General features: G+C 46.3%; 1 protein-coding gene across 4 annotated transcripts in view; it reads left to right on the forward strand.

Annotated features, from left to right (window-relative positions):
* The window catches only part of NMT1 (N-myristoyltransferase 1), a 97,707-nt gene that overhangs the window by 49,812 nt on the left and 22,272 nt on the right, over positions 1–25,623 (forward strand). For all 4 annotated transcript variants that reach the window (XM_070944490.1, XM_070944491.1, XM_070944492.1 and 1 more), the window contains 3 exons: positions 17,668–17,773; positions 18,202–18,346; positions 19,807–19,925. In XM_070944490.1, coding sequence (XP_070800591.1) covers positions 17,668–17,773; positions 18,202–18,346; positions 19,807–19,925 — 370 coding nt within the window. The remainder of the gene's footprint in view (positions 1–17,667; positions 17,774–18,201; positions 18,347–19,806; positions 19,926–25,623) is intronic.

The raw sequence follows: 25,623 nt of genomic DNA on the forward strand, positions 1-25,623 counted from the left end.
GAGAGACAGGGTCATAGGGGAATGTAAATCTAAGTGGGATTAGTTCTAACTGCATCCGAATATTGCCGAAATGGTGCTCCTAATAAATGACTGTATTTCTTTTGAAGTTTGGCTCATGAATTAATTAGGGCATCTTTCGGAAACTTCACAATAAGTTCACCCTGCCAGAAGTTGACTAAATGGCTTCTCGGTCAGACTGGCTATATAGGATTTGGTTATACAAATATATCAGTTTTTACGACATTTTGAAATTGGGGAATTTCCATTCAGGCTTTGCTTTTTGCATTCAGCAAGAATTTTTGCATTCAGTGTGAGTATTCACAGCTTTTATCTATGTACATTATGTATGACTTTAACATGGGGCAGATACAGATTAGCATTTCTTGAAATATGTATTGTACAGGTAGTCCTCATTTTACCGACCTCAGAAGGATGGAAGGCTGACTCAACCTTGAGCCAGTGAGATTCGATCTGCTGAACTGCAGATAGCAGTCAGCTGAAGTAGCTTGCAGTACTGCACTTTAACCACTGTGCGACCTCGGCTGTTTTTAGAGTTGGTTTTCCTTTGAAGCTGTGCAGATATGATGTACTCAATAAAGAGCTTTGAGGAGGATCCTTGTCTCAGAGTTCTGATTTGCTTGGGTTCATTAGTCGGAACCTTGACAGTTGGATTGGAAAATGTACTGTAGTACTTCTCTACCATGATTGCTGTTCTACAGTGTTGCAGAAGCACATGTACCTTTGGAAAACAATTCCTAATAGTTCATAATTTAAAGGTATAGGTCAAAGGGTAGACAAAAGCTTGTGTTAGATATGATGCCTTCAAACTCTTCATATCTCTCCCCCTTGTTATGCCACTGAATACATGTCATATCACCAAAACATCCTGTGTTGCCTTAGCAACCAAATTATTTAATAAGTCTCCAGCACAAAAAGTTTGTGCACTCTATGCAAGATTATTTTATTGCTTTTATAAATTATTATATGCTATGTTGTTAAAGTAATATTTAAGATTATCACTATCCAAATAGTTGAATCTTTTAATGCTAAGCAGAATAATGCTAAATTCAGCAATAGGACTAGTGTGTGCTGTGGTTGATTTTATAGAACTGTATTATAAATTGCTATATTTTGAAGTATTTTACATTATTGTCATGGCTTTTGACTCAAAAAAATGTATCATTAAGAAAGGAAAATGTGCTGAGGCAGGGTAACAGTCAAGCAAGTAGCTCTACATTACCCATGCAAACAAGCCATAACATCTGCCATGATCAACCTGTTTTCATTTTGTAAGGTTTGGCGATGCGTTTAAATCAACGATAGGCCAAAAGAAGAGCTTAAGCGGAGGCTTGAAAAAGAAACAGCTTTTATTTTGATCAAAGCAAAGAGCTGGGTAGACCATTCCATGAACATACAGACAAGATGCACGTAAGGAAGGCCACACCTTGGGGAAAGTATGGCGACCTTTTATACCTTCAGAAACATCAGCTTGGTCCCCACTTCCAGTCTCCTGGTTTAGGCTTTCGCATTCCTTATAGCCCTGCATAAGATGGATGCCTCCCCATCAATCTTATCTCGTCCTTGAGTATCCCTTTGTTCTCTTCTCCCCATTTGCTACTGGCCCCCTGGTGCTTCAGGGAACGGAGTTGGGTGCCTAGCAACACAGGTCAAAAGTGTAAGCCAGAGCTGAGGTTAAAAGTGTAACAGGGTAGCCCCATATGTGCCCGCTGCATGAACACTGACGATGATGTATGCGGCTTCCATCCTGAGATAGATACAAGGCCTTGGATGGCACAGAAAAACAAGATTCAGATTGATGGGGTCCAGATTGATGGCAGGAGCATATGTTTGGCAGATACCAAATATTTTACAGAGGCCAACTACAGGTTAACATGTGTTACAGGAGGCAAATGTATAGCTGAAGCAAATGTTTACAGAAGCCAAATGCAGCTTCGATTAATTTGTACAGCTACAAGCAATTGTAACAAAAACATAAGTTTCTACTGATTCTACTATTATATCCCACTAATTCTACTTATTATGAGTGGTGGCTCAGTGGGTAAGACGCTGAGCTTGTCGATCGAAAGGTCAGCAGTTCAGCAGTTTGAATCCCTAGTGCCATGTAACAGGGTGATCTCCCGTTACTTGTCCCAGCTTCTGCCAACCTAGCAGTTCGAAAGCACATAAAAAATGCAAGTAGAAAAATAGGGACCACCTTTGGTGGGAAGGTAACAGCGTTCCGTGCACCTTTGGCGTTTAGTCATGCTGGCCACATGACCACAGAGATGTCTTCGGCTTTGAAACAGAGATGAGCACCGCCCCCTAGAGTCGGGAAAACTAGCACATATGTGTGAGGGGAACCTTTACCTTTATTATTATTCCCCTTCATTTCTCCCTTTACTTTAAGGACAGGATGATTCCTGTCAATGGTGTACTATTGTACACCATTGTGTACCAAGGGTACCGTCGGCCAAACAATGTCGACTGGCGACACCCAGGGGGAGAGCCTTCTCTGTGGGGGCACCAGCTCTCTGGAATGAGCTCCCCCTAGAGCTTCGTCTTAGCCCCGATCTGCATACCTTTCGCCGCGCCCTGAAGACCCTTCTGTTCCAGCAAGCCGGACTGGCCTAATAGGAATTTTATAAGGGGTGTAGGTGTGTTTTAATTTTTGAGCCAAATTTTATATATTTGATTTTAATTGGTTTTAAATTTTGTAAATCTATGTGTTTTAATATGGCTGTACACCGCCCTGAGTCCTTCGGGAGAAGGGCGGTATAGAAGTCTTAATTATAAATTAAATAAATAAATAAATAAATACTAGGGGTGCATATTTTGTGGGGATAGTCTTGAGGACCATGATATTTGCCAGTTTAGCAGAACGAGTAGCAGACACAGATGATGCTATAACTGTCATCCCAGAGATAGTTGATGTAACTACTCGTTGGATCAAAGGGATGAAACGGGAGGAGAAGGGGACCTCCTGCTCCGACACTAGTTCTTCAATCCATTTTGTCACAGGCGTTTGCCAGTATTTTTCAAGCTGGGTTGCACCAACAGGCCCACTTGGGCACCTATCCGAGCACATCTGGCTCTATTCCAGTGGCGCCCAAGGTTCAGCCCTCCACTAGTTATTCTTATAACCAATCTGAGGTTTCTGTTCAGGACGAGGATTACCTCGAGGACTTTGAACTGTCCGAGGATGAGGAGGAGTTCCAGGACAAACCTACAATTCCTGGTCTCTTCAGACCTGCACTCTTTAAATTGCTCTTGGATAAGGCAAAGGCGGCAACCAAGATGGGCAAAGTGCTTGACTCTGCCACCTCCTCCCAGGATCAGGACAATCCTAATGAGTCCTTATTCAAGTTACCTCACCCTGACATTGACTTTGTACCATGCCCTGATTTGTTCTCTCAAGTAATTCAGTGGCCATGGGAACGCCCTGGCTCTCTTTCTGGACCATCTGGTCATGACAAAAAGATGTATTGCACTGCCCCAGAACTGGATGCCTTATTGAACTTACCTGTGGTGGATGAGCCTGTTTCCAGTCTTATATCTCCCTCAGTTCTGGCAGGGGATGTAGGGGATGGTCTTAAGATGGAGGATAAAAGAGCAGAGGTGTCATTTAGGAAGACTCACCAGGCAGCCGCTTGGGCCATCCGGGCTGCCACATCTGCCTCGTTTTTTAATAGGGCGTCTCTTATTTGGCTTCGCCAGCTTCGAGACAGGCTGCCTCCAGAAGAGGCCTGTATACATCAGGATGTGACTAAGTTAATTGCTGCGGCCGAGTATTCTGCCGATGCCTCCTTAGACGCGGCTAAGTTCGCATCCAGGGCCCTGGCCTCCACGGTGGTTTCTCGCCGCCTTTTATGGCTTCGTCATTGGAGGGCTGACTTAAAGTCGAAATGGAGGCTTACCACTGCCCCTTATAAGGGATCAGCTCTCTTTGGACAGGCTTTGGAGCCCGTTTTGGTCGAAGGGCGTGATAAAAGAAAAGTTCTCTCTATTTCATACAGGTGTCCGGACCGTCGCTTTACTCCTTATACAAGGCCGCCCTTTCATGCAGACCCAGGACCCAGTGGGTACTATTTTCAAAGACCTTCCGCCCAAGGGCAGTATTCCTCATCTGATCGCTCTTCCTTTTGGGACAGGGGCAGGCGCCAGCCAACTTTCAAGAGGCGTTTCCGGGGCTCTAGATTTCGCTCTTTCAGGCGCGGCAGGTGACTCACTGGCCCCTCTCCCCATAGGCAGCCGGCTCCAATCATTTTACCATCAATGGGACACTGCTTCTACGGACGCCTGGCTCCTTCGCACTATCACAACAGGTCTTACCCTAGAATTCACCTCCACCCCTCTGAATCAATTCCTTCAGTGCCCTCTGTCGGCCTCTCCTCAGATGAGGCATCTCGTGGCTCTAGAGATCCAACACCTGTTGGACATAGAGGCCATTGAGCCAGTTCCGGAGGATCAGGTACGGACCGGATTTTATTCAATATTGTTTCTGGTTCCAAAGAGCTCGGGGGGCTGGAGGGGAATTCTCAACCTCAAACAACTCAACCTGTTTGTGTTGTATCGGCGCTTCAAGATGCATTCGCTCCGGTCCATCCTCGGATGCATCCGGCATGGGGATCTCATGTAATCGGTCGACATCAAGGAGGCCTATCTCCACGTGCCGATACACCCAAGTCACAGACGCTTCCTCCGATTCGCTTACGGCGAGCGCCATTTTCAATACAAGGCCATGCCATTTGGACTGTCGTCGGCACCGAGGACTTTCACAAAGATTCTGGCGCCCTTGGCAGCGTCGTTGAGGGAGCGCTCCATCCGCATAGTTTGTTACCTGGACGACATTCTGCTTCTATCGACCTCTCTACCCCAGGCTCATCGGGACAGACGGACAGTTATTCATGCTCTGCAGAGTCACGGGTTTGTCCTCAATTTGGACAAGAGCCAACGACTACCATTCTGCACCTGGGGGCGATAATAGATTCATTGCAAGGCCGTGTATTTCTCTCCCCAGACTGCCAGTCCAGTATCAGGGACATTGTACACCAAGTGCTATCGCTGACCTCTGTGCCACTCCTATTGTTGTCCCAGCTGTTGGGAAAGTTGATTTCTTGTATTCACATCGTGCCGTGGTTTCTACTTCCTTTTCAACAGACAGGTCAGTCAGAGTCATCAACCAAGGTTCGTGTTCCCCGTCGGGTGCGGGACTCTCTTCGCTGGTGGGTCTCTCCGGCTCTTCTATCCGGGACTCTGTTTTTCGAGCTGCAACGGATTACGATTACCACGGACGCCAGCCTATATGGCTGGGGCGCACACCTGGACTCGACACTTGCGCAAGGGACTTGGTCCCCTCTGGAATGACAAGACAGTATCAACTGGTTAGAGCTCCAGGCGGTACGGTTGGCACTGGTCCAGTTTTTGTCTCAGATAAGGAACACACATGTTCTCATATTAACAGACAATATGACTACAAAGGCCCATCTCAATCGCCAGGGGGGCACGAGGTCCAAGGAATTGATGAAGGAGATGGAGAGATTGATGTCGTGGGCAGAACAACATCTCCTTTCGCTGAAGGCGGAGCACATTTCCGGCAAGTCCAATCTCCAGGCAGACTACCTGAGCAGGGGTCGCCTGGATCCATCGGAGCGGCACCTGAGTCCCCAATTGTTCCAAGAAATTGCGACCAGATTTGGCACACCAACCGTCGATCTATTTGCAACGTCTCAAAACGCGCATCTTCCTCGATACTTCACCCGTTTTCCGTCGCCAGGCGCAGAAGGACATGACGCCCTCAGGTCCGAGTGGCCCAAAGGTCTATATGCATTTCCCCCGATTCCAGTCATTCCAGGAGTGATCTGGAAGCTGCTCCTGGAACATGCGGACCTTCTTCTGGTGGCGCCCCATTGGCCTCGGAGAGCGTGGTTCGCCGATCTGCGGGATCCTTCTGTGGAGACACCATGGCGCATTCCTCTCGACCGATTGTCTCTGAGTCAGGGCACCATTCAGCACCCGAATCCAGGTTGGCTCCAGTTGACCATCTGGCGCTTGAAAGGATAATGTTAAGTAAGGACAACATCCCTTCTGACGTCATATCTACCATTCAAGCTGCCAGGCGGGCATCCACCGTACACATTTACAACGCGTCCTGGAGAATATTTGCGCAGTGGTCTGCCTCCAACCTTGTGGACCCTACTTCAGCTTCCATTTCGGACGTTCTCCGTTTTCTACAGTCGGGATTTGACAAGGGATTGGCTCCGTCTACTTTGCGACGACAGGTGGCAGCATTAGCCACAGTCTTGCCGGGTGAGGGTCACCAGCTGCTGTCTCACGATCGGAGAATTCGATCCTTTCTTCAAGGGGCGGCGAATTTACGCCCAGCTGTAATACACCGCTATCCTACCTGGGATCTTCACCTGGTATTACAAGCTCTCACATCAGCACCGTTTGAGCCTCTTGGTTCAACTTCCTTACGTTACCTGTCGTTGAAGGTGGCTTTTCTTCTGGCAGTGACTTCAGCTCGTAGACTATCTGAACTAGCGGCCCTCTCCATTCGTCCGGACCTTTGTGTCTTCTTTCCAGACCGTGTGGTCCTTAGACTGGACCCTGCCTTTATCCCTAAAATCAATTCTACCTTTCATTGGTCGCAAGAGATTGTCCTCCCAAATCTTTGTCCAGACCCGCGCCATCCACTTGAAAAGATGTGGCATACCTTAGACGTTCGCAGGGCTCTGCGACGGTACATCCGACGTACGTCATCATTTAGAAAAACGGAAGCCTTACTAGTGTCCTTTTTGCCTTCTTCGATGAGACAGAAGGTCTCTTCTGCCACTGTGGGTAGATGGCTTAAGGCCTGTATATCTAAAGCTTATGAATTACAAGGGGGCTCTATTCCTGGGGGCATTTTACCTCATTCGACTAGAAGCGCAGCCACTTCAGCGGCTTGGGCTACACAGGCTTCAATAGATGAAATTTGCCGGGCTGCCACCTGGTCCTCCCTTTCCTCCTTTGTTCGTCATTATTGTTTAGATACATTTGCTTCTGTAGACGCCTCTTTCGGCAGACGTGTATTACAATCAATAATTTCCCCTCCGATCCAGGGGATGGCTGCTGCTCCCTCCCAGAATTTGTAAGCTTGGGCATGTCAGAGACTTGGGCGAATCACTGGCCCCCACGGAAAGGGCCCGCAACTTGGGCGTCCTCCTGGACGCACGGCTGTCTTTAGAAGGGCATATGACGGCCGTGGCCAGGGGGGCTTTTTATCAGGTTCGCCTGATACGCCAGTTGCGCCCCTTTCTGGATCGGGACTCCCTATGCACAGTCACTCAAGCACTCGTCACCTCTCGTCTGGACTATTGTAACACTCTCTACATGGGGCTCCCCTTGGGGTACACCCGGAGGCTCCAACTGGTGCAGAATGTGGCCGCGCAGGGAATTATGGGAGCGACGGGGCGCTCCCATGTGACTCCTCTCCTACGCGAGCTGCATTGGCTTCCGGTGGACTTCCGGGTGCGCTTCAAGGTGTTGGTGATCACCTTTAAAGCGCTCCATGGCTTAGGGCCAGGGTACTTACGGGACCGCCTTCTGCCACCAATAGCCTCCCACCGGCCAGTTCTCTCCCACAGAGAGGGCCTCCTTAGGGTGCCGTCGACCAGACAATGTCGGCTGGCGACCCCCAGGAGGAGAGCCTTCTCTGTGGTGGCACCTACCCTTTGGAACAATCTACCCCCAGAGATATGAGTGATCTCCGACCTCCGGACTTTTCGTCGGGCCCTAAAAACTTATTTTTTTCAGTTAGCCGGTCTGTCTTGATTTTATGGTTGGTTTTAAAATTTGATACGGATTTTAAATTGATAAATTTTTAAACTATGGGACAAATTTATCTAATTATTTTAAATCTATTTTTAATTGTACTTTATGTATAAATGTTTTTTATTTTGGCTGTTCACTGCCCTGAGTCCGAAAGGAGAAGGGCAGTATAGAAGTTCGAAAAATAAATAAATAAATAAATAAAATGTCCCATCTGTAGGATTGTCGGAGCAGCGAGACAGGAAAATGGACGTTGTCCTACCTGAACGTCCCTTTTATGCTCGCTGCAACGACAATCCGGCCCGCCCGTTAGCTAGCCATCCCCTGCCATAGGGGTTTTTTTTTTCCCTTTTTATTCCTCTGCAGGAGATGTGGGTCCCGTTTCCAGTCTGCTTCGATTGCCACATGGTTCGTGAAAAAGACTGACAGGAGCAAGCAAGGGGCGGGACAAGGACTGCAGAGGAAATTATTATGAGCACTCAGTACATCCAATCACAACCGAAGAACCCCTCTGTAGGATTGTTGTCGCAGCGAGCATAAAAGGGACGTTCAGGTAGGACAACGTCCATTCTCCGAACTATTCAAAATTTCCGCTACCAGTTCTCCGAACTGCTCAAAATTTCTGCTACTGGTTCTCCAGAACCTGCTGGATTTCACCCCTGGGTGTGCTTGTAGTGTTGGTAACGATCTCAACAACAGCTTGAAGATGAATCAAGCGATTGAGGAGATAAATCGGGGTTTGATAGCCCCACATCCCAACCTCTGCCCATGTTGCCGGGCCATATACCTGGATTATTCTTTCTGTAGGCCACTCTTCATCGTGCCATGGTTTTTGATCCATGATCTTCAGATCCCTGATCATGAGGGATCTTTTTTCCATGTGACCTACCTCATCATAAACTGGGACACCCAAGTTTCTCACCCTGAACAAGACGTAAAAGGAAGAAACTAGGTTTAACGGTGCCCAAACCACAAGTACCACTCCATCTGCGTGGAAGGGACACATAGGCCTTTTTCCCACAAATCCAGAAGAGTCCATCTGGGGCTGACCAGGACAAGGAGGCATCGTGGAGGCAGTCCCAGATGGAGGATAGCTGCTTATAATCAGAGAAAGGGTTATCAGGTTGGGTTGCATTAGACCCGGACCACCAGGTGGTACTTGCATTAGTGGCTATGATAAGATTTTGACAGACTTAAGTCCCCTAAGGAGATTCTGAAAAGTCGGGAGGTAGGCCTTTGGAAACATGTATTACCGATGATGGAAGTTTTAAAAATCCATTCTCTGGGTTGGTCCATGGACCTTTGGGGAAGGGTGGGCAGGTTTCCCTGGACTCCCATGGCCATTGTTTCCCCCATATTAGTTCCCCCAAAGACGTAGCAGTTAGTTACATTGAGGGAAGATGCAATCCTCTCAGCTAAATCTATGAAGAGATTTTTTTATTATTGAAGGGATTTCCACCTTCTTTTCTATTTCCTCATAAAATGAATGGAAAACCGTGAAACGCTGAGGCTGGTATACTGTTCTAATTTCAATCTGTCCATAGGGGTCAGTCCCATGTCCGTTTATTCCAAGACCCACATTCAGTGTGCCTGGAGGGGGAGCGTTGAAAAGGAGGGTTACATCTGAAAGGCCGACAGTCTGATGTGGCTTCCCCTCGAGAAATGTTAAAAAAACTGGAACCATGACATCCGCTTAGGGGTGGTCCTGGCTGTGGTTGAGACTTCTGAGTGTACCAGTATGTATACCCTTGATAAGGAGTACCATAGGAGAGTGCTGGGGGGTTGTAACAAAAGTCAAAGAAATATTTTTTCAAGGTGCGATATGACTGTTGCCAATCTATAGAACCACACAAAACACCATTCCCACCTTGTCCCTGTGTGATGGCATAACAAGCATCGAAACAAATCTGGACCTTGGGAGCATGAGAAACACTCTGGTTTTTCCCAAGATAGATACCAATTTTTTTTTTTTATTGAAAAAGTTTTCAAATACAAATTTTTCCCCCTTTTTTCTCCCCCCTCCTCCCTAACCCCCCCTCACCACCCATCCCCCCCTGTGACTTCTTCACGACAAAAACCTAATTCATAACAGATTACATAATATTTTACCATCCCCTTACTCCCTCCTCTAAATACTGACCCTTACTTACTAAAAATATTATTAATATTGTTACTTCCCCCTTTTACCATACATTTCAAAAAAAAGCATTCTACTATAACATTGTATGATAACTTCTAATTTAGCATAATATTATTATAACTCCCAATTTAGCAATAATCTGCCCTTTTTCTCCTCCCCCAAACTTATATCTATATATTATTACAACATTTCAAAACAACCTTCCACTTTAAAACTATATAATAAATCCTACTTTAACATTTATTCTTTTGTGTATATTAATATAACATTTCAAAGCAGCCTTCCCCATAAATCCTAATTTAACATTTATTCAACTCTATCCATTTCCTCCACTCCCCTAAATATATCACTTAAACATCCCTTTTCTTAAACTAATCAATCAGTAAACTAACATATTTCCACCCACTTTCTTACAAAATTGCCATGCACAACAATTCTTAATATCTTTAATCCACTGCCCACTCTGCTAAATATATATATATGTATGTATGTATGTATGTATGTATGTATGTATGTATGTATGTATGTATATATTCCGTTATAAAAAAAAAAAAGACAATAACTTTAAATTTATAATCCATATAATATCTTCTTTGATGTCTTTCCACTGGATTGTTGAGTCCATCATCCATAATTGGGTAACATAGCATCCTGGTGCAACAGTTTGTTCAAAATCTTCAGTCATCATCTGCCCCCATCAGTAATGAATATCCTCATATATATATAAAAGTAAAAACAACCATCCGAGTGACATTATGATTATATTCCATATAGTTGTAATTGTGGCTTTCATCAGGATTATTAATTCCCATCATCCTAATGGGTAACAACCAGATCTTCTGCATGCCCCAGCGTAGCTCTCTTGCCTTATAGCTCAGAATAGTTATAATATATTTATCGATACAAGAAAGAAATCCAAAGTAGATAATTCAAATCCAACAATTTAAGGCTCTTTTCACATCCCAAAATTACGGCATTGCAGAGGTCTGTCACTGTCCTCAGGATAATATTGACCAATACTTCGCCTCCACTATCTTTTCACATATTCATTCATTTTTTTTTTTAAATCACTGGCTTCACTGTTGCTTAATTTAGAAATTTCTATTTTTATGAGACCTATTTCTTTTTTTCTTTTCTTTTTGTGGGTTTAATTTCCATCCTGTTTTCCTTTCTACTAGTTGTATATCAACTGATCGGTTTTCATTCTGCTTTATAAGTTGATCTTGTTGGTTTTGTTTTTGTATCTCATATTTCTTTTTTGCCAATTGTATGTCAGCTAATTGGTTTCCATACTTGTCTTTGACTTGATGAATCATCACATTGAAGTCAGATGCCACTTCTCTCATATTTGTAGATAATCCAGCTGGGGTATCTAAAGAATCCATAGGCAATTTGTCTACTGCAACCTCTGTAATTCGATGTTTTCCCTTTATTTCCAACTCCTTCTGCTTATCCTGTATTGTGCCTAAAGATGTTAAGTTCATTTTCAACATTTTTTGATAAAATTCTTCCGCTTTTTCAACAGTGTTTAGTTGGTATCTTTCTCCTTGATATCTCAATATTATACCAACTGGGGCATCCCACCTAAATGGAATATTTCTTTTTTTTAACTCAGTCACCAGAAAACCAAATTTCTTCCTTTCCGTTAACATCTTGGGGGGGAGCTCTTTGTAGATCCATATCTTTCTTCCATACAATTGCAAAGTAGAATTGAAGGAATTTTGCACAATATTATTCCTAATTTCTTTATCTGTAAAATAAATCACCACATCTCTAGGCAATTGCCTTTGCTTTGCAATCCAGGAGTTTATTCTATATACTCTGTCAATCCTACAAAACACTTCCTCAGGTTGAACCTTTAAAATCCCAGCCAGAATTTCAGAAGATATTTTCCTTAAATCATCTCTGTTATTTTCCTGCAAACCTCTCAGTCTAATCGCATATTCAGTAAAATTATATTGCATCTTTAAAACCTCTCTTTCAATCCGTTGTTGTATATTTTCTGCATTACAGGTCTTTTGTTCAGCCTCCATTTTAGGTTTTTCTTCTGAGCTATTGTCTTGAATGTTTGTCAAATCATTTTCAATTTTTTGTATTCTATTGTCCAAATTGTCCTCAATTTCTTCCACTTTAGACTCTAATAAGTTAGTATTTTCATCCAGCTTGATCATAAATTCTGCAAAGCCATTAGCCATTTTTATAATCTTTCGATCCAGAGTATCAAACTTTAATTGCACTAATTCTTTAATTTCCTGCTTAAATTTTTCAAAGTTCTGATTCACAATCTCATCCCTTCTTACAATCTCCTCCAAAAGAAATTCAATTATATTAAAATCAGTTTTCTGAGACTGGAGCTTTAAAACTTGTTCACGTAATTTATTAATGGGGGAATCCCCCCCCACTGCTTGTTTGTCCGGCTTTGCAAGCTTTAATGCCATATTTCCACACAGACAAACTATTTTAAAAAAAAGAAAAGAGAGGCAAAAGAGAAAAAAAAAAACTTCTTTCCAACCAAGATCAATATCAGATCTCCAGGAAGAGAAAAACACAAAAGTAGAGCTTTATTTTCAAGTGTAGCCAAAAGTATTTATTCCGCTACTTTGTATCTCAATAGGAAACGGAAGGACTCTCCCTTTCAGCCCCTTTTCAAGCCTCGGCAGTCGCCATTTTTAAAGATTCTTTTTTTTCCTTTTCCTTTTCCTTCTTCATTAACTATTGTAAAATAAGTAAAATACTTGCGCTTCAGGGTCACAGGTCCAGCTCATATCCTTTTTGATTGTTCTGTTAATTTTTGTAGGCTTGATCTTGTCGCCTAGCTCTGCATAAGCAGAGGTCTCCCAAAGCCCGGAGCAGCGGCAAGGAAAAAAGGGAACGTCATCTGCTTCGTCCCCAAAAGTAAAAGAAAAACTTTTGGGGCTATGCAGAGAGCTCTACCTGCCCCCGCCGGCTCTGTCTCCATTTCCACATGGAAATGGAGTTTTTTCGAGCCGCCTTTCAGATGTAAAGGCGGCTCTTTACAGACAATGGGGCGGCGATCCCAAGGGATCGTCTAGCGGCGGCAAGAAGCCAGATACCAATTTTTTTGTTACCTTGATATCCAGTGACCTCAATGTCCAGAATGAACTGGGACCCCTGGGTGTTAAAATATACGGGGCTTCTGTTATTGGGACAGATCTCATTAGGTAGTGGTGTTGTGGACACAGTGTGGTGTTTTTCTTACAATCATAATGGGAGTGATAGACCAGGGTATTTGTAACCTTGTTGCCATGGCGGGTGGTGACCAAACACTGCTCACACTGGGACTGGGAGAGTTTGGCTGTGGGTGTAAAAGTCCCTAGGATCAAAAACGTTAAGACAAGAGGTAGAGCCAAAATAGAGGTCAGAGCCATCTCTACCTTTTCCGAAGAATGTGCGGGGGAACCAGCAGCAGCAAAGCAGAAAAATAGCAAATATGACGAAAACAGCAAACCAAGTGTATTCAACGGGTGTCCAGTCTATCCAGTTCATTTAGGAGAGCAGGTTGACAGGGGAAGCTGGGGACCGGCAAAGTTTTAGCTTGGGTCCATCCAACTGTTAGAATTGCCAACTCTCAGCGGGCTTGTTGACATGCTTGACGCCAGATGTGTGAACCCATGCTTTGACACCTTCCACCTTTATGGCCGTTGGTGTGCTTAGAAGAACCTGACGGGGCGTGGACCACTTGGGTTCGGTGCAGGCAGGAGATAGTTCTTTAATTCTTACCCACTGCCCTGGTTCAGCCAGTGGTGGCACATCAGCAGCTGGAGGCAAAGTGGACTGGACCCGTTTATTGATAGAGGACAACACCTGTGCCAGATTATGTAAATATAGGGAGATATTTCTTTCCGCTGGAGTCTGGCAAGGCAGTGGCAACAAAGGATCTCCTGTACATCATTTCAAAAGGTGACAAACCCAATTTCCCTGAAGGCAAAGCCCTAATTCTGGCTGAGGCTAATAGTAGAACCTTAGGCCATGGGAGTTGGGTTTCCTGGCAGAGTTTGGACAACTGTGTTTTTAGAGTTCTATTCATTCTCCACTTTGGCTGAGGCCTGCGGCCTGTAACTCGAGTGAAGGTGCCAAGGGATGCCCAAGAACTTACTGACATTCTGGGTAACCTGTGAGGTGAAGTGCCTACCATTGTCAGACTCAAGGCCTCTTGGGACTTCAAATCTCAGAATGATTTCATCAACTAAGGCACCAGTGATGGCTAACCTTTTTGCCATAGTGTGCCAAAAGTGGGGGGGGGGGGTTTGCGCATGCCCATACCCATAATTCAATGCTCCCTGCCCCCCCACGCATGCACATGCGACCCCCCCCCACGACCCCCGCTTTTGGCACATGATGGCACGGTGGGACCAGAAGGCCTGTTTTTCGCCCTTCCCAGGCTCCAGAGGTTTTCTAGGAGCCTGGGGAGGGTGAAAACGGCCTCCCCCCCCCCGGAGGCCCTCCAGAAGCCGGAAACAGCCTGTTTCCTGACTTCCTGTGGGCCCCGAAGACCCAAAAATCAGTTGGCCAAGGCGCGCATGCACGCATACGCTAAGCTAGAGCAAAGCGTGCCATAGATTCGCCATCACGGAACTAAGGCATTCACCACCACTCCGGCTTTTTGGGTGGAAGTAGGGATGGCCTCTGGCCATCCAGTAAATAAATCCACAAATACAAGAAGGTTAGATTTGGCTCCCCATTTGGGGAGTTCAGTGAAATCTAATTGCCAGGCCTCCCCCGGGTATTGGGCAGTTCAGAGACAGCCAAGCGGAACCGGACTGCCCCCTCGGGGGTTATTCCTCTGGCAGAGTTCACATTGAGAAACAACAGTTTTACAAAGGCTACACAAGTTTGGATTGCAATAACGGGATGTTAGCCACTTCTGGAGAGGACGAAGACCACTGTGAGAGATACAATGAGGTCGGGCAAGTTTCCACGCCATTTGTTGAGGGAGTTGAATCCTGTTTTGGATGACCAACCACCCATCACACCACTTGCCTTCAGGGTCTAACTTATCCTTATCATCATATAGGGCGGGCAGGTGCTGTGTAAGGTCACAGGGAAGAAGAGCTAAGAGATTGAACTTTTCCAAACGGGTAGCTGGGCCCCACTCAGCAGCTTGGCGGGCCCAATGGTCAGCAGCCTGGTTTCCGCGAAAGATCTCACTGTGGTCTGTCTGGTGTCCTCGGCAGTGAGTGATAGCTAACTGAGATGGTTTTCTGACAGCCTTGACGAGTTCTTCTAGCAAAGGCTTCATTTTTAAACTTTTCCCATCAGCCCCTGTAAATCCTTCGGCCTTCCACAAAGCCCCATGGGCGTGCATGGCCAGAAAGGCATAGCAACTATCGGTGTAAATGTTAGTAGTCCAGTTGACAGGTGGCATGCTTCAATCAAGGCTAAAAGCTCAGCCGCTTGAGCGGACCAATGGGAGGGGAGTTGTCACAGAAGGAGGGGTCTGTCCTTAGAAACCACGGCCAGTCCTGTGTATCTTCCCATCTGTAACGAAAGAAGAGCCATCAGTCCAGAGTTGGGACTCAGGATTCTCAAAAGACTCAGTCCTAAGGTCCACACGGATGCCCACCACGGATTCTAAGACAGTTAAACAATCTGTCAAGCTTCAATGCTGTCTCAAAATAAATGACTTTCCAAACTGCCAATCTTTAAGGAAATTTTCTCTTTATTCGAGTACGGCAACCGGATCATGACTCTGCGCGGTCAGTACTGACCTTTGCCCCCCAATCCCTCCCTTTCCGATCCCCAATTCTCTGCTTCTCATTGGCTATCTTCCAAGTCACTCTCCTGATTTCTTTTCCTGTCAGTTCACAGGAATGTTCCCCCTCCCCTCTTCATCTCCAAGGAGATCGAAACTTCAAAGGGATTTAGCAGGCAAAAGTTCAAACTTCATCCTCCCTTTTCTATGTCAGCGCTGAGACGCTGACATCCGGCCCCTCTCCCTTCACTCTCCCGGTGAGGCCTGCGTGAGACAAACAACAAGTTTAGTACCTTACCCCGTCCGAGGGTGTGTCCCACCCCCTCCCGGCTTGTCCGGGTGATCTGCATGGAATTTAGCTATGAGGCGGTCAGCTTGAATGTTTGTGCTCTTCACCCAGGAAGCTTCTGACAAGGGGTAACCCTTCCACTTAATTAAGTATTGGAGGCGTCCTCTGTGCCACCTCGAATCAAGAATTTGCTGTACTTCATAGTGGGTTTGGCCTCCAACAATCAAGGGCCCTGAGGGATCACGTGGCACCGGCCTTAAAGTTGACCCTACCATAGGCTTCAGGAGGCTACTGTGAAAAACGGGGTGTATCCTCCCTAGTAACCGGGGCAACTGCAATTGTACTGTAACCGGGTTGATTATTTTTACTATTGGAAATGGTCCTATGAATTTCGGGCCCAGCTTTCTAGTCGGGAGTCTGAGTCTTAAATACTTGGTGGAGAGGTAGACCTTCTCCCCTACTTGGAACGGCCTCTGGGGGGCTCGGTGCTTATCTGCTTGTTTCTTATAAGACCGTGCCGCCTTGTCTAATGCCTTCTTGACGTTCTCCCAGGTTTCTTTCAGCATTGCCATCCATTCGGTCAAGCTAACTGAGGAAGGAGGCTCCCTTGGGTACTCTGGCATGGGGACGAAATCCATGCCGCTCACTATCTTAAATGGGGTTAGTCCTGTACTACTGTGGACAGCATTGTTATATGCGACCTCCGCAAACGATAAGAGGTCCACCCAGTTCGATTGTTGGTAGTCAACGTAGCACCTCAAGTACTGCTCTATCATGGCATTCAATCTCTCCGCCCCCCCATTGGTGCTTGGGTGAAACGCTGAGCTGAGGCCTTGGGATGATCCTATGGATCGAAGGAATTCCCTCCAGAACTTCGCGGTAAACTGGACACCTCGATCGGAGATAATTTTTCTGGGTACTCCGTGCAGGCGGTAGATGTGTTTTACGAACAGTTTGGCCAATTGGCAGGCTGAGGGTAGTCTGCTGCAGGGTATGAAATGTGCCTGTTTGGAGAATAAGTCTATTACAGTCCAGATCACTGTGTTTCTGCTGCTCCTCGGCAGTTCGACTATGAAGTCCATAGCAATCTCCTCCCATGGCCTTGACGGTTCAGCTACTGGCTGTAGCAGCCCCGGGGGCCTTCCTGGTCGGGTTTTCATCGTGGCACAGATGGTACAACTTTTTACATAGCTGTCTACGTCTTTTCTCATGTGGGGCCACCAGAACTGTCTCCGTGCTAAATGCAGAGTCTTTAGGAAACCAAAATGTCCCACTGGTTTGACGTCCTGGCTCCTCTTGAGGACCAAGGTGCGTAAGGTCTCTGGGACATAAAGTTTCGTCCCTCTCCATGCTAGGCCATCTCTCTTGGTCAGGAGATGTTGATTGTCTCAGAACCAGGGGTCCGCCAACGTTTCTGCCTTGAGCCTTGTCGTTAGGTCACTTGCTGGTTGCCCCTGCTGGTCTCGATGCTGCCATCTGGTGGTTACTGTTCTGATTCTGTGTTTGAAAAGGTGCTAGGATAATATATGAAAAAATAATATATGAAAACCAGCATGGTTTGGATTCTAGCAATGGTTTGTCTGAGGAGCTTGAGTCTACCCAAAGATATGCAGCGATCAACCTAAGGGAAGGAGCTCTTGAATCTTCTCTCCTCCTGCAATATCAAAATCCTGTTCTTAGCAGTGAAAATCTTATGTTTGTTCCTTTGTTCTTCAGTGGCTTAAGCCCAACAGATGGCAATGTGTGTAAAAAGAAGAAGAAACAGAAATGGAAGAAAGAAAAGGGGGAGCAATTTGATGTGGTCCAAGATCAATCCGCAAAGGTAAAAACACTTTTTCAGTAGGTTAGTATATTGAGCGCCCCTAAACTGCCATACACACATATGTGCATAGTGGAGCTTAATGCCTGTTGTATTTTATTTTGGGATGCATAACTAGGAGTGCTGAGAATCCAAGTTGAAGCTGCTTCTTTCAATTGGAGTGATCTTTTATCTGACTTGTCATGGCCTACCAACAGTGATATAAGTTCTTGGGAGAGAGTGTGATTCAATATGCTACATTTTTTGCTCTTGCTCAGCACAGGTAGATGTGGAAAGGGAGATCATACACATTTTATGTAATCTTTAAAGGAGAAAAGAAACAGGATATATCCCCCCCCCCAAAAAAAAGTTTAAAGTTCCTTAAAGGAGGAAAGGACAAATAATCAAGGTTGATGAGTCTATTAATTTTTCTGCTTTTGGTTCATATGGAGGTGAATTCATTGCCAGCAGAAAGGATGCAGGAAATTCAAAAAGCCATTGAGCTCTTCTCTGTCGGACAAGGGCCTGCCAAGACCATGGAAGAAGCCACCAAACGCAGTTATCAGTTCTGGGATACACAGCCAGTGCCCAAGTTAGGTATGTATGAAAAGAGAGTCTTTTCCCCTTTTTTCTGTTTTAAAGAAAAATGAAGCACATGTAAACTTGTGCAGGTAGTCCTCAACTTACAACTGGTTGGTTAATGACCATTCAAAATTACAATGGGCCCAAAACGGCCCATAAAGCACTTCTGGCCATCGTAAAATGTGCCATGCACATACCCCCTCCCTGGTCACATGACTGCATTTCAGGTCTTTGGCAACCGGCTTGCCTTAATGATCAGTTGCAGTGTCCTGCAGTCACATGACCACAATTTGCAACATTTTTTGCCAGTTTCCTGCATTTTTTGCTGGTTTTTGTCAAAAAATGCCCATTCAGAAGAATGGGTTTGCACTAAGGACCACAGCGTTTGCTTAACAACTGCAGTGATTCATTTAATGACCACCACAAAAATGGGTAAAACATGGGTGCCTTGACTTACAACCTTTAACAACTTGCAGTCATAAGTTGAGGACTTCCAGTACATCTCATGCCTTTTATTGCTGCCAGAGCACTGTCTATATTGAGAGGCAGGAGAGAAATCAAATTAGATGACAAGGGATACTGATCCAAGACCAGGAACTGATTAGAAGTAGACTGAAAACAAGAACAAAATGTGGGGACAAGGCTGTTTTAGCAATTTTTAGATCGGAGTTGCCCAAACAAAATGTAACAAAGAAAATTGTGAGCTTGGACAGAAGGACTATCTAGGCAAGTGTTGTGGCCCACCAGCAGCCAGCAGAGCTGGCAGCAGATTCAGACAGTGAGGAGGTTGGGGAGGAATGTGGGCCAGTCCTGGACTCTGGGGAAGGCTCAGATGAGGGCTCTGCATCAGAGGCAGAGAGGGGGCCAGGACCATCTGGTAGTTATGTGCTGCCTCCGGAGCCTCCGGAATCTGACATTAGCGAGGCAGAAGAACAGTGTGAGCCTGTTCCCAGTGCGCACATGTGCAGAGCTGCCAGAAGGCAAGAACAATTAAGAAAAAAAGGGCAACTCAGGAGTAAGGCTTGGAGATGATTGGCCCCTCCCATAAGACATAAAAGAGGAGCAAATGGACATGAGCCTTTGCAGGAAGCAATTAGTTCATATAGTCAATTCAAGCTCTGAGAAGTCTGTTTGACTCTGTGCTCCGTTTGGCCTTGCAAAACTAATTGACAATTAGGTCTCTGGCAGTGTTTCAAGGGAGATAAAGGTGGGTGCTTATCAACTTTACCCTGAAAGACTGTGTCAACTCAAGCAGACATCTGTCGGAATCTTCACAGACTGTTTGTGAATCATTACGGGCTGTGAATGACCATAATTTACAGCCGTCTCAATAAAAGAGGTTTTTTGGGACTAAGATTGTGATTTATGCTTTCTCAGGAAGCCTAGGTCAGAACAGCAAGGCTAGGAATGTTTCTGGGCAGTGAATTCTCACGTATGGAGGTAGCTTGCTCTCACATTTCTTTCCCTTCTCTCAGGTGAGGTAGTAAATGTTCATGGACCTGTTGAACCAGACAAGGACAACATCCGTCAGGAGCCCTACACCTTGCCTCTGGGCTTTATGTGGGATGCCCTGGACTTGGGGGATCGAGGTGCGGTGAGTATGGATGAGGCAGAACTAACCATCCTGAAAGTTGAACTTTCAAGCACTTTATTGATGATCCTATACAGGTAATCCTCGATTTACGACCACAACTAAGCCCAAAGTTTCTGTTGGTAAGCGAGACAGTTAAGTGAGCTTTGCCTCATTTTACAACCTTTTTTTGCCACAGTTGTTAAGTGAATCACTGCAGTTATGTTGGTAACACAGTTGTTAAGTGAATCTGGCTTCCCCATTGACTGCTTGTCAGATCACAAAAGGTGATCACATGACCCCGGGACACTGCAACTGTCATAAATATGAGTCAGTTGCCAAGCATCTGAACTTTGATCACGTGACCATGAGCATGCTGCAACCATAAGTGTGGAAAGCAGACAGACTTCTGGTTGACGTCGCAGCGAGAACGGCTGGAAAATAGCGGAGCTCCGCCGGGCTCTGTGAAATGCAGCCGTCAACTGCTTGCTGGGAGACCCTACGGGGTTAAGCCTCCCTGGAGGGGAGGTGAAGAAAGGAGAGGCGCTTCGTTGATCGCGAGGAAACCGCAATTTCCTCGCTGATCCGAAGAAAGATCTCCTGAACGGCAACAGGGACGATGGCCAATTTTGGTCAGTCACAAGCTGGGACACTAAGATCTTGTGCTGGAGCTGTGTGTGGACAGAGCAGTGAAACTGGGTGAGAAAATTTCCAACTGTTACCATAGAAAGTTACAATACCCTAAGAGCTTATAACAGAATAGAGAAGGAAAAAAAAGGAACATCTTTGAAAAATAATGAAAGGGTCATGGATGGATATTGAAAAGATGCAGCAGAAGGAGATAAAGGGTAAGACAGAGGGAACAATTAGTCTGTGCAAAAATGCTAGAAAGATATATAGGATTCCAAGAGAGAAACATAAAAGAATCACTAAAAAAATCAATAAATGATGAAATTCTAAAAAGGCTGATGTCAGGTTCCAGAACAACGCGAGACAAAACACTTCAAACAGGTTTGCTGTGAGAGTTCTTTATTCTGTGATCCGGCACGCTCTTGACAATCACCCGTGAAAGTGAAACATTGTCAGCGCTATTTGCGCTGTGCTCCCCACCACCTTTTGAAATCTCCCGCCTCCATTCCCAGCTCCACCCCGTGGCTCCGCCTTTAGTCCAACTTCCGCCTACCACCCCCCCTCCAGCTGACAATCAGTCTTGGTTTGTCAGTCCCGACAGCCTGTGATGTCGGTGACTCTGCTCTAAATGAGCACCCAGCCCTGAACATCAGCTGTCTGCTTCTCAGCTGTGAGGCAGCATCGAAAATGATGGCACCTGCAGCAGCAGCTCTGGTGCCAGTCCCTGGAATTCGCCGTGGAGAAAGTGGCAGGCAGCAGCCCAGAGAAATGGTTTCGGGCCCCAGGGAAGCACGCCGGTCTCACTGGTGGCCAGGATAGCAGCCATGTCGACGGCGGGTTCTGGGTGGCTAGGTGGGCGGGCTGGCAGTTTCCCCCTCCGGAATGGCAGCCCGGCGGATCGGAGCTGACATGCAGCCCCCCTACTACTATGCTGGCATCTGGAATGACAGAATGTGAGATTAAGTCGGTTATGGTGCTAATGTTCCAACCCCCGCTGGTTTGGCTGGGTGTTTCCTATGGAACCAGGCGATGAGCCATTCAGCGTTTACGTCCTGGCACGGTACCCAGGACGCTTCTGCAAGTGGGTATCCCTCCCATAGGACAAGGTATTGCAGACGGCCCCTATGCCAATGGGAATCCAATATCTCTGCTACCAGGAAATGACGTTGGTTCCCCACTATGATAGGAGGAGGGGGTTTAGGTGGTTTGACCCTTAATGGGGATGTCTTGACTGGACAGAGAAGGCTGCTGTGGAAAACGGGATGCGTCTTCCCCAATAAAGGCGGGAGCTGCAACCGTATCGCAACAGGATTTATGACCTTCACTACCGTAAACGGCCTTATATATTTGGGTGCAAATTTTTTGCAGGGCACCTTCAGGTTGAGATATTTAGTTGATAGGTATACCTTTTGGCCCACATGGAAAGGGGTCTGTGGCTGTCTCTTTTTGTCGGCTTGGGCTTTGTATTTTTGTTCTGTTTTCTTTAATGCCTCCCTGATTGTCTCCCAAACCCGCTTCAATTGAGATATCCATCCTTGCAATCCCAGGTCCTGCGCCTCAGGCTGGGGACACTCGGGTGTGGGAACAAACTCACGTCCTATAGCTACCTGGAAGGGAGTAAACCCGGTGCTGCTGTGGAGGGCGTTGTTATAGTCCACCTCAGCTAAGGGGAGCAAATCCGCCCAGTCGGTCTGCTGGTATTTAACATAGCACCGGAGGTATTGCTCCACCATCGCGTTAGTCCTCTCAGCCACTCCATTGGTAGCCGGGTGAAATGCTGAGCTGAGTCCCTGTGTTCAGCCTATCATGGTCAGGAATTTGCGCCAGACTCTGGTGGTGAATTTGACTCCTCTGTCCGATACAATTCTTTGCGGCACCCCGTGTAACCTGTACATATACGTGATAAGCATCTTAGCCAATTTGCGAGCGGACGGTAACCCCTCACAGGCCACAAAGTGGGCTTGTTTGGAGAATAGGTCGATGACAGTCCAAATCACCGTCCTTCTCTGGCTGGCTGGCAGATCCACAATGAAATCCATGGCTATCTCCTCCCATGGCCTGAGAGGAGATGCCACGGACTGGAGCAAGCCGGGGTTTTTTCCTGGTTGCTTCTTCATTCTGGTATATGTTACGCAACTGCGTACGTATTCCTCTACATCCTTTTTTCGTCGAGGCCACCAGAACTGATGATTGGTTAGATGTAATGTTTTTAGAAAACCAAAGTGGCCAGCAGACTGGATGTCATGACATCGTCGCAGTACCTCCACCCGGAGGCCGCTGGGTACATATACCTTTGAACCTTTCCAGGCCAACCCAGCCCTCTGACTAAGGGTGTTCCAATTGGCCTGGAACCACTCATCAGTCCGAAGAGCTCTTTGTATGTCTCGGGTTATCTCGGTCGTTTGACTTCTCACCCAGGTGGTGCCCGCCACCTGTTCGGCTGGACGACCTGCGACTGCTGATGCCAGGATGATGGCCTGTACAACCTCCTCACGGTCGCTGTCGTACTAGGGCATATGGGATAGGGCATCTGCCAGGAAGTTCCTTCCACCAGGTATATATTTCATCCGAAAATTAAATTGTCTGAAATATAACACCCACCTAACCTGCTTAGGCGACAGTTTACGGGGGTTTGGAGGGCCTCCATATTTTTATGATCCGTCCATACCTCGAAGGGCAAACCCCCCCCCCCCCCAAGCAGGTGTCTCCACGTCAGCAAAGCCCACCGAACCGCAAATGCCTTCTTCTCCCAGATGGCCCATTTGTGTATGGTTTTGTTCAACATGCGGGAGGTGTAGGCACATGGTTGCAAGTTTCCTTTTTCATTTGTTTGCAAGTGAACCGCCACCACAGATACGTTGCTGGCTCCGGTGCCAGTCCCTGGGATTCGCCACAGAGAAAGTGGCAGGCAGCAGCCCAGAGAAACGGTATCAGGCCCCAGGGAAGCATGCCGGTCTCACTGGTGGCCAGGATAGCAGCGGCCATGTTGGCGGCGGGTTCTGGGTGGCTAGGCTGGTGGGCTGGTGGTCTCCCCCTCCAGAATGGTAGCCTGGCGGATTGGAGCTGACAGCTGAGAGATGATGGATAGAGATATAATATTTTGTAATATAATAACAATAGAAATAAGTGGAAAGTTTAAACTGGGAAAATCGTAGTACCATGTTTCCCCGAAAATAAGACATCCCCTGATAATAAGCCTAATTGGGCTTTTCAGCACATGCGCTAAAATAACCCCGCCCGAAAATAAGCCCCCCCCCCAAACTACTTAAACGCATGCACAGCTGGTCCCCGCCATTTCCTCTGGTTGCTTGCCACGCAAAAAACACGAGGTGAGGCGAGGCTGGAGGGGGAGGAAAGGGAGGGGGGAACATGCCCCACGCACCCCACACGCCCTTACCGTACCTACCACTAACGCTGATGGCCACCACAAAAAGAGCGGTAGGCCCAGCGACATGCCTCGCGCCCCACTCCTTACCTACCGCCGCCTCCAGCAAAAATGAGAGAGAGAATGAGGAGAGAGAAAGGAAAGAAGAGAGGGAGAGGAAAAAGAGAGAAACATAAATGAGAGGTAGGGAGGGAGAGAGAAAGGAAAGAAAAAGAGAGAAAGGAAAAGAGAGACAGAGAGAGGAAAAAGAGAATCAAATGAGAGAGAGAATGGGGAGAGAGGAAACGAAAGAAAAGAAAAAGAAAAGAGGGAGAGGAAAAAGAGAAACAAATGAGAGGGAGGGAGGGAGAGAGGAAAGAAAGAAGGAAAAGGAAGAGAAAGAAAGGAAGAAAAAGAGGGAGAGGAAAAAGAAGTTCAATCAAACTTCTCGAACTCGCACGGTTTTTTTTACAGTACAACATGTTTCCCTGCACACAATGGCAAGACACATGACGGAGCTGGAAGGCAGGTAAGACGCACGTCTCGTGTCTCCCCGGCCCCACCCTTCCCCACCTGCCACCCCCAAATTGCATCTAATTTGGGCAGGGGCAGGAAGCCCTACCATGCCCGGCGAAGGGGGGAGAAGAGATGGCAAGAGGACCCCCGTCTCACTCCATGCATCTCGCTTCTCCCCCGCCCACCTGCCACCTCCCTCAATAAAGAGCCAGGCGCTGTGAAAAAGGGAGCTGGGTGCGCGTGGGATTTGGGTGTCTGGGGCTGCCGGGGGCTGCCTGGTGGAGAAGCGGGAGCGGGGCAGGAGTTTGCAGGCGAGGGGGATGGATGGATGGACAGATGGGAGGTGGGCGAGCACCAAGAACACCGGGGAGATTCCCACCTTTGGTTGCCCTGGTGAACATCTGACAAGTGGCTGTGTTGCTCTGCCGCAGTAGCCATGAGGTGACCACGCTCGCTGCCTCCTGCACCTTCCAAATAATAAGATCCCCTCCAAAATAATAAGATAATAAGGCCAAGCCCTTATTTCGGGGTTCAAAAAAATATAAGACAGGGTCTTTTTTGGGGGGAAACACGGTATATATATATAGACATATAATGGAATTTATTATAAATACAGATATGTTAAGATTAGGAGGTGGAAGACTAGGATTAGGTATATCTTAAAGGTATTATTATGATCAACCAGATGTAAAAAATATATTGGAAAATATAGTTTTTAAGGACTATAAATTCAGGGGACTTAGAGAGATAATCTTGGGACTGATTAAATTTTGACAACTGGTTTTATTGGTATTTATAAAAAGATGAGATATTGAAAATGTGGTGGAACACTGAATGATAAATTGGGAAAATATTAGTGTAATATCGATCGATACATAAAAATATATTATAATGACATTAAGGCTAGAAGTTGGAAGATAAAAATTCTGTATATGTAATTGTATTATTACTGTGAGCACTGTGAAAAATATGTCAACCCAGTCATTACACTGTCCACAAATGTTGGTTGTTAAAAAAAACTGTAAATAAAACATACAAAAAAAAAGTGTGAAAAACAGTGATGTCACTTTTTTCAGTGTAACTTCAAATTGTCACTAAATGAACTGTTGTAAATTGAGGACTACCTGTGCTGTGCTGCGGCCTAGCTAGCTGCCACCACCACCACCGTCCCCATCTTCCAGCTTGCCTGGCTTGCTTCACCGCCATGACTCC

Source organism: Pituophis catenifer, unplaced genomic scaffold (assembly GCF_029215685.1).
Source record: "Pituophis catenifer annectens isolate HBS135680 unplaced genomic scaffold, rPitCat1.0.hap2 SCAF_5, whole genome shotgun sequence".
NCBI lineage: Eukaryota > Metazoa > Chordata > Lepidosauria > Squamata > Colubridae > Pituophis > Pituophis catenifer.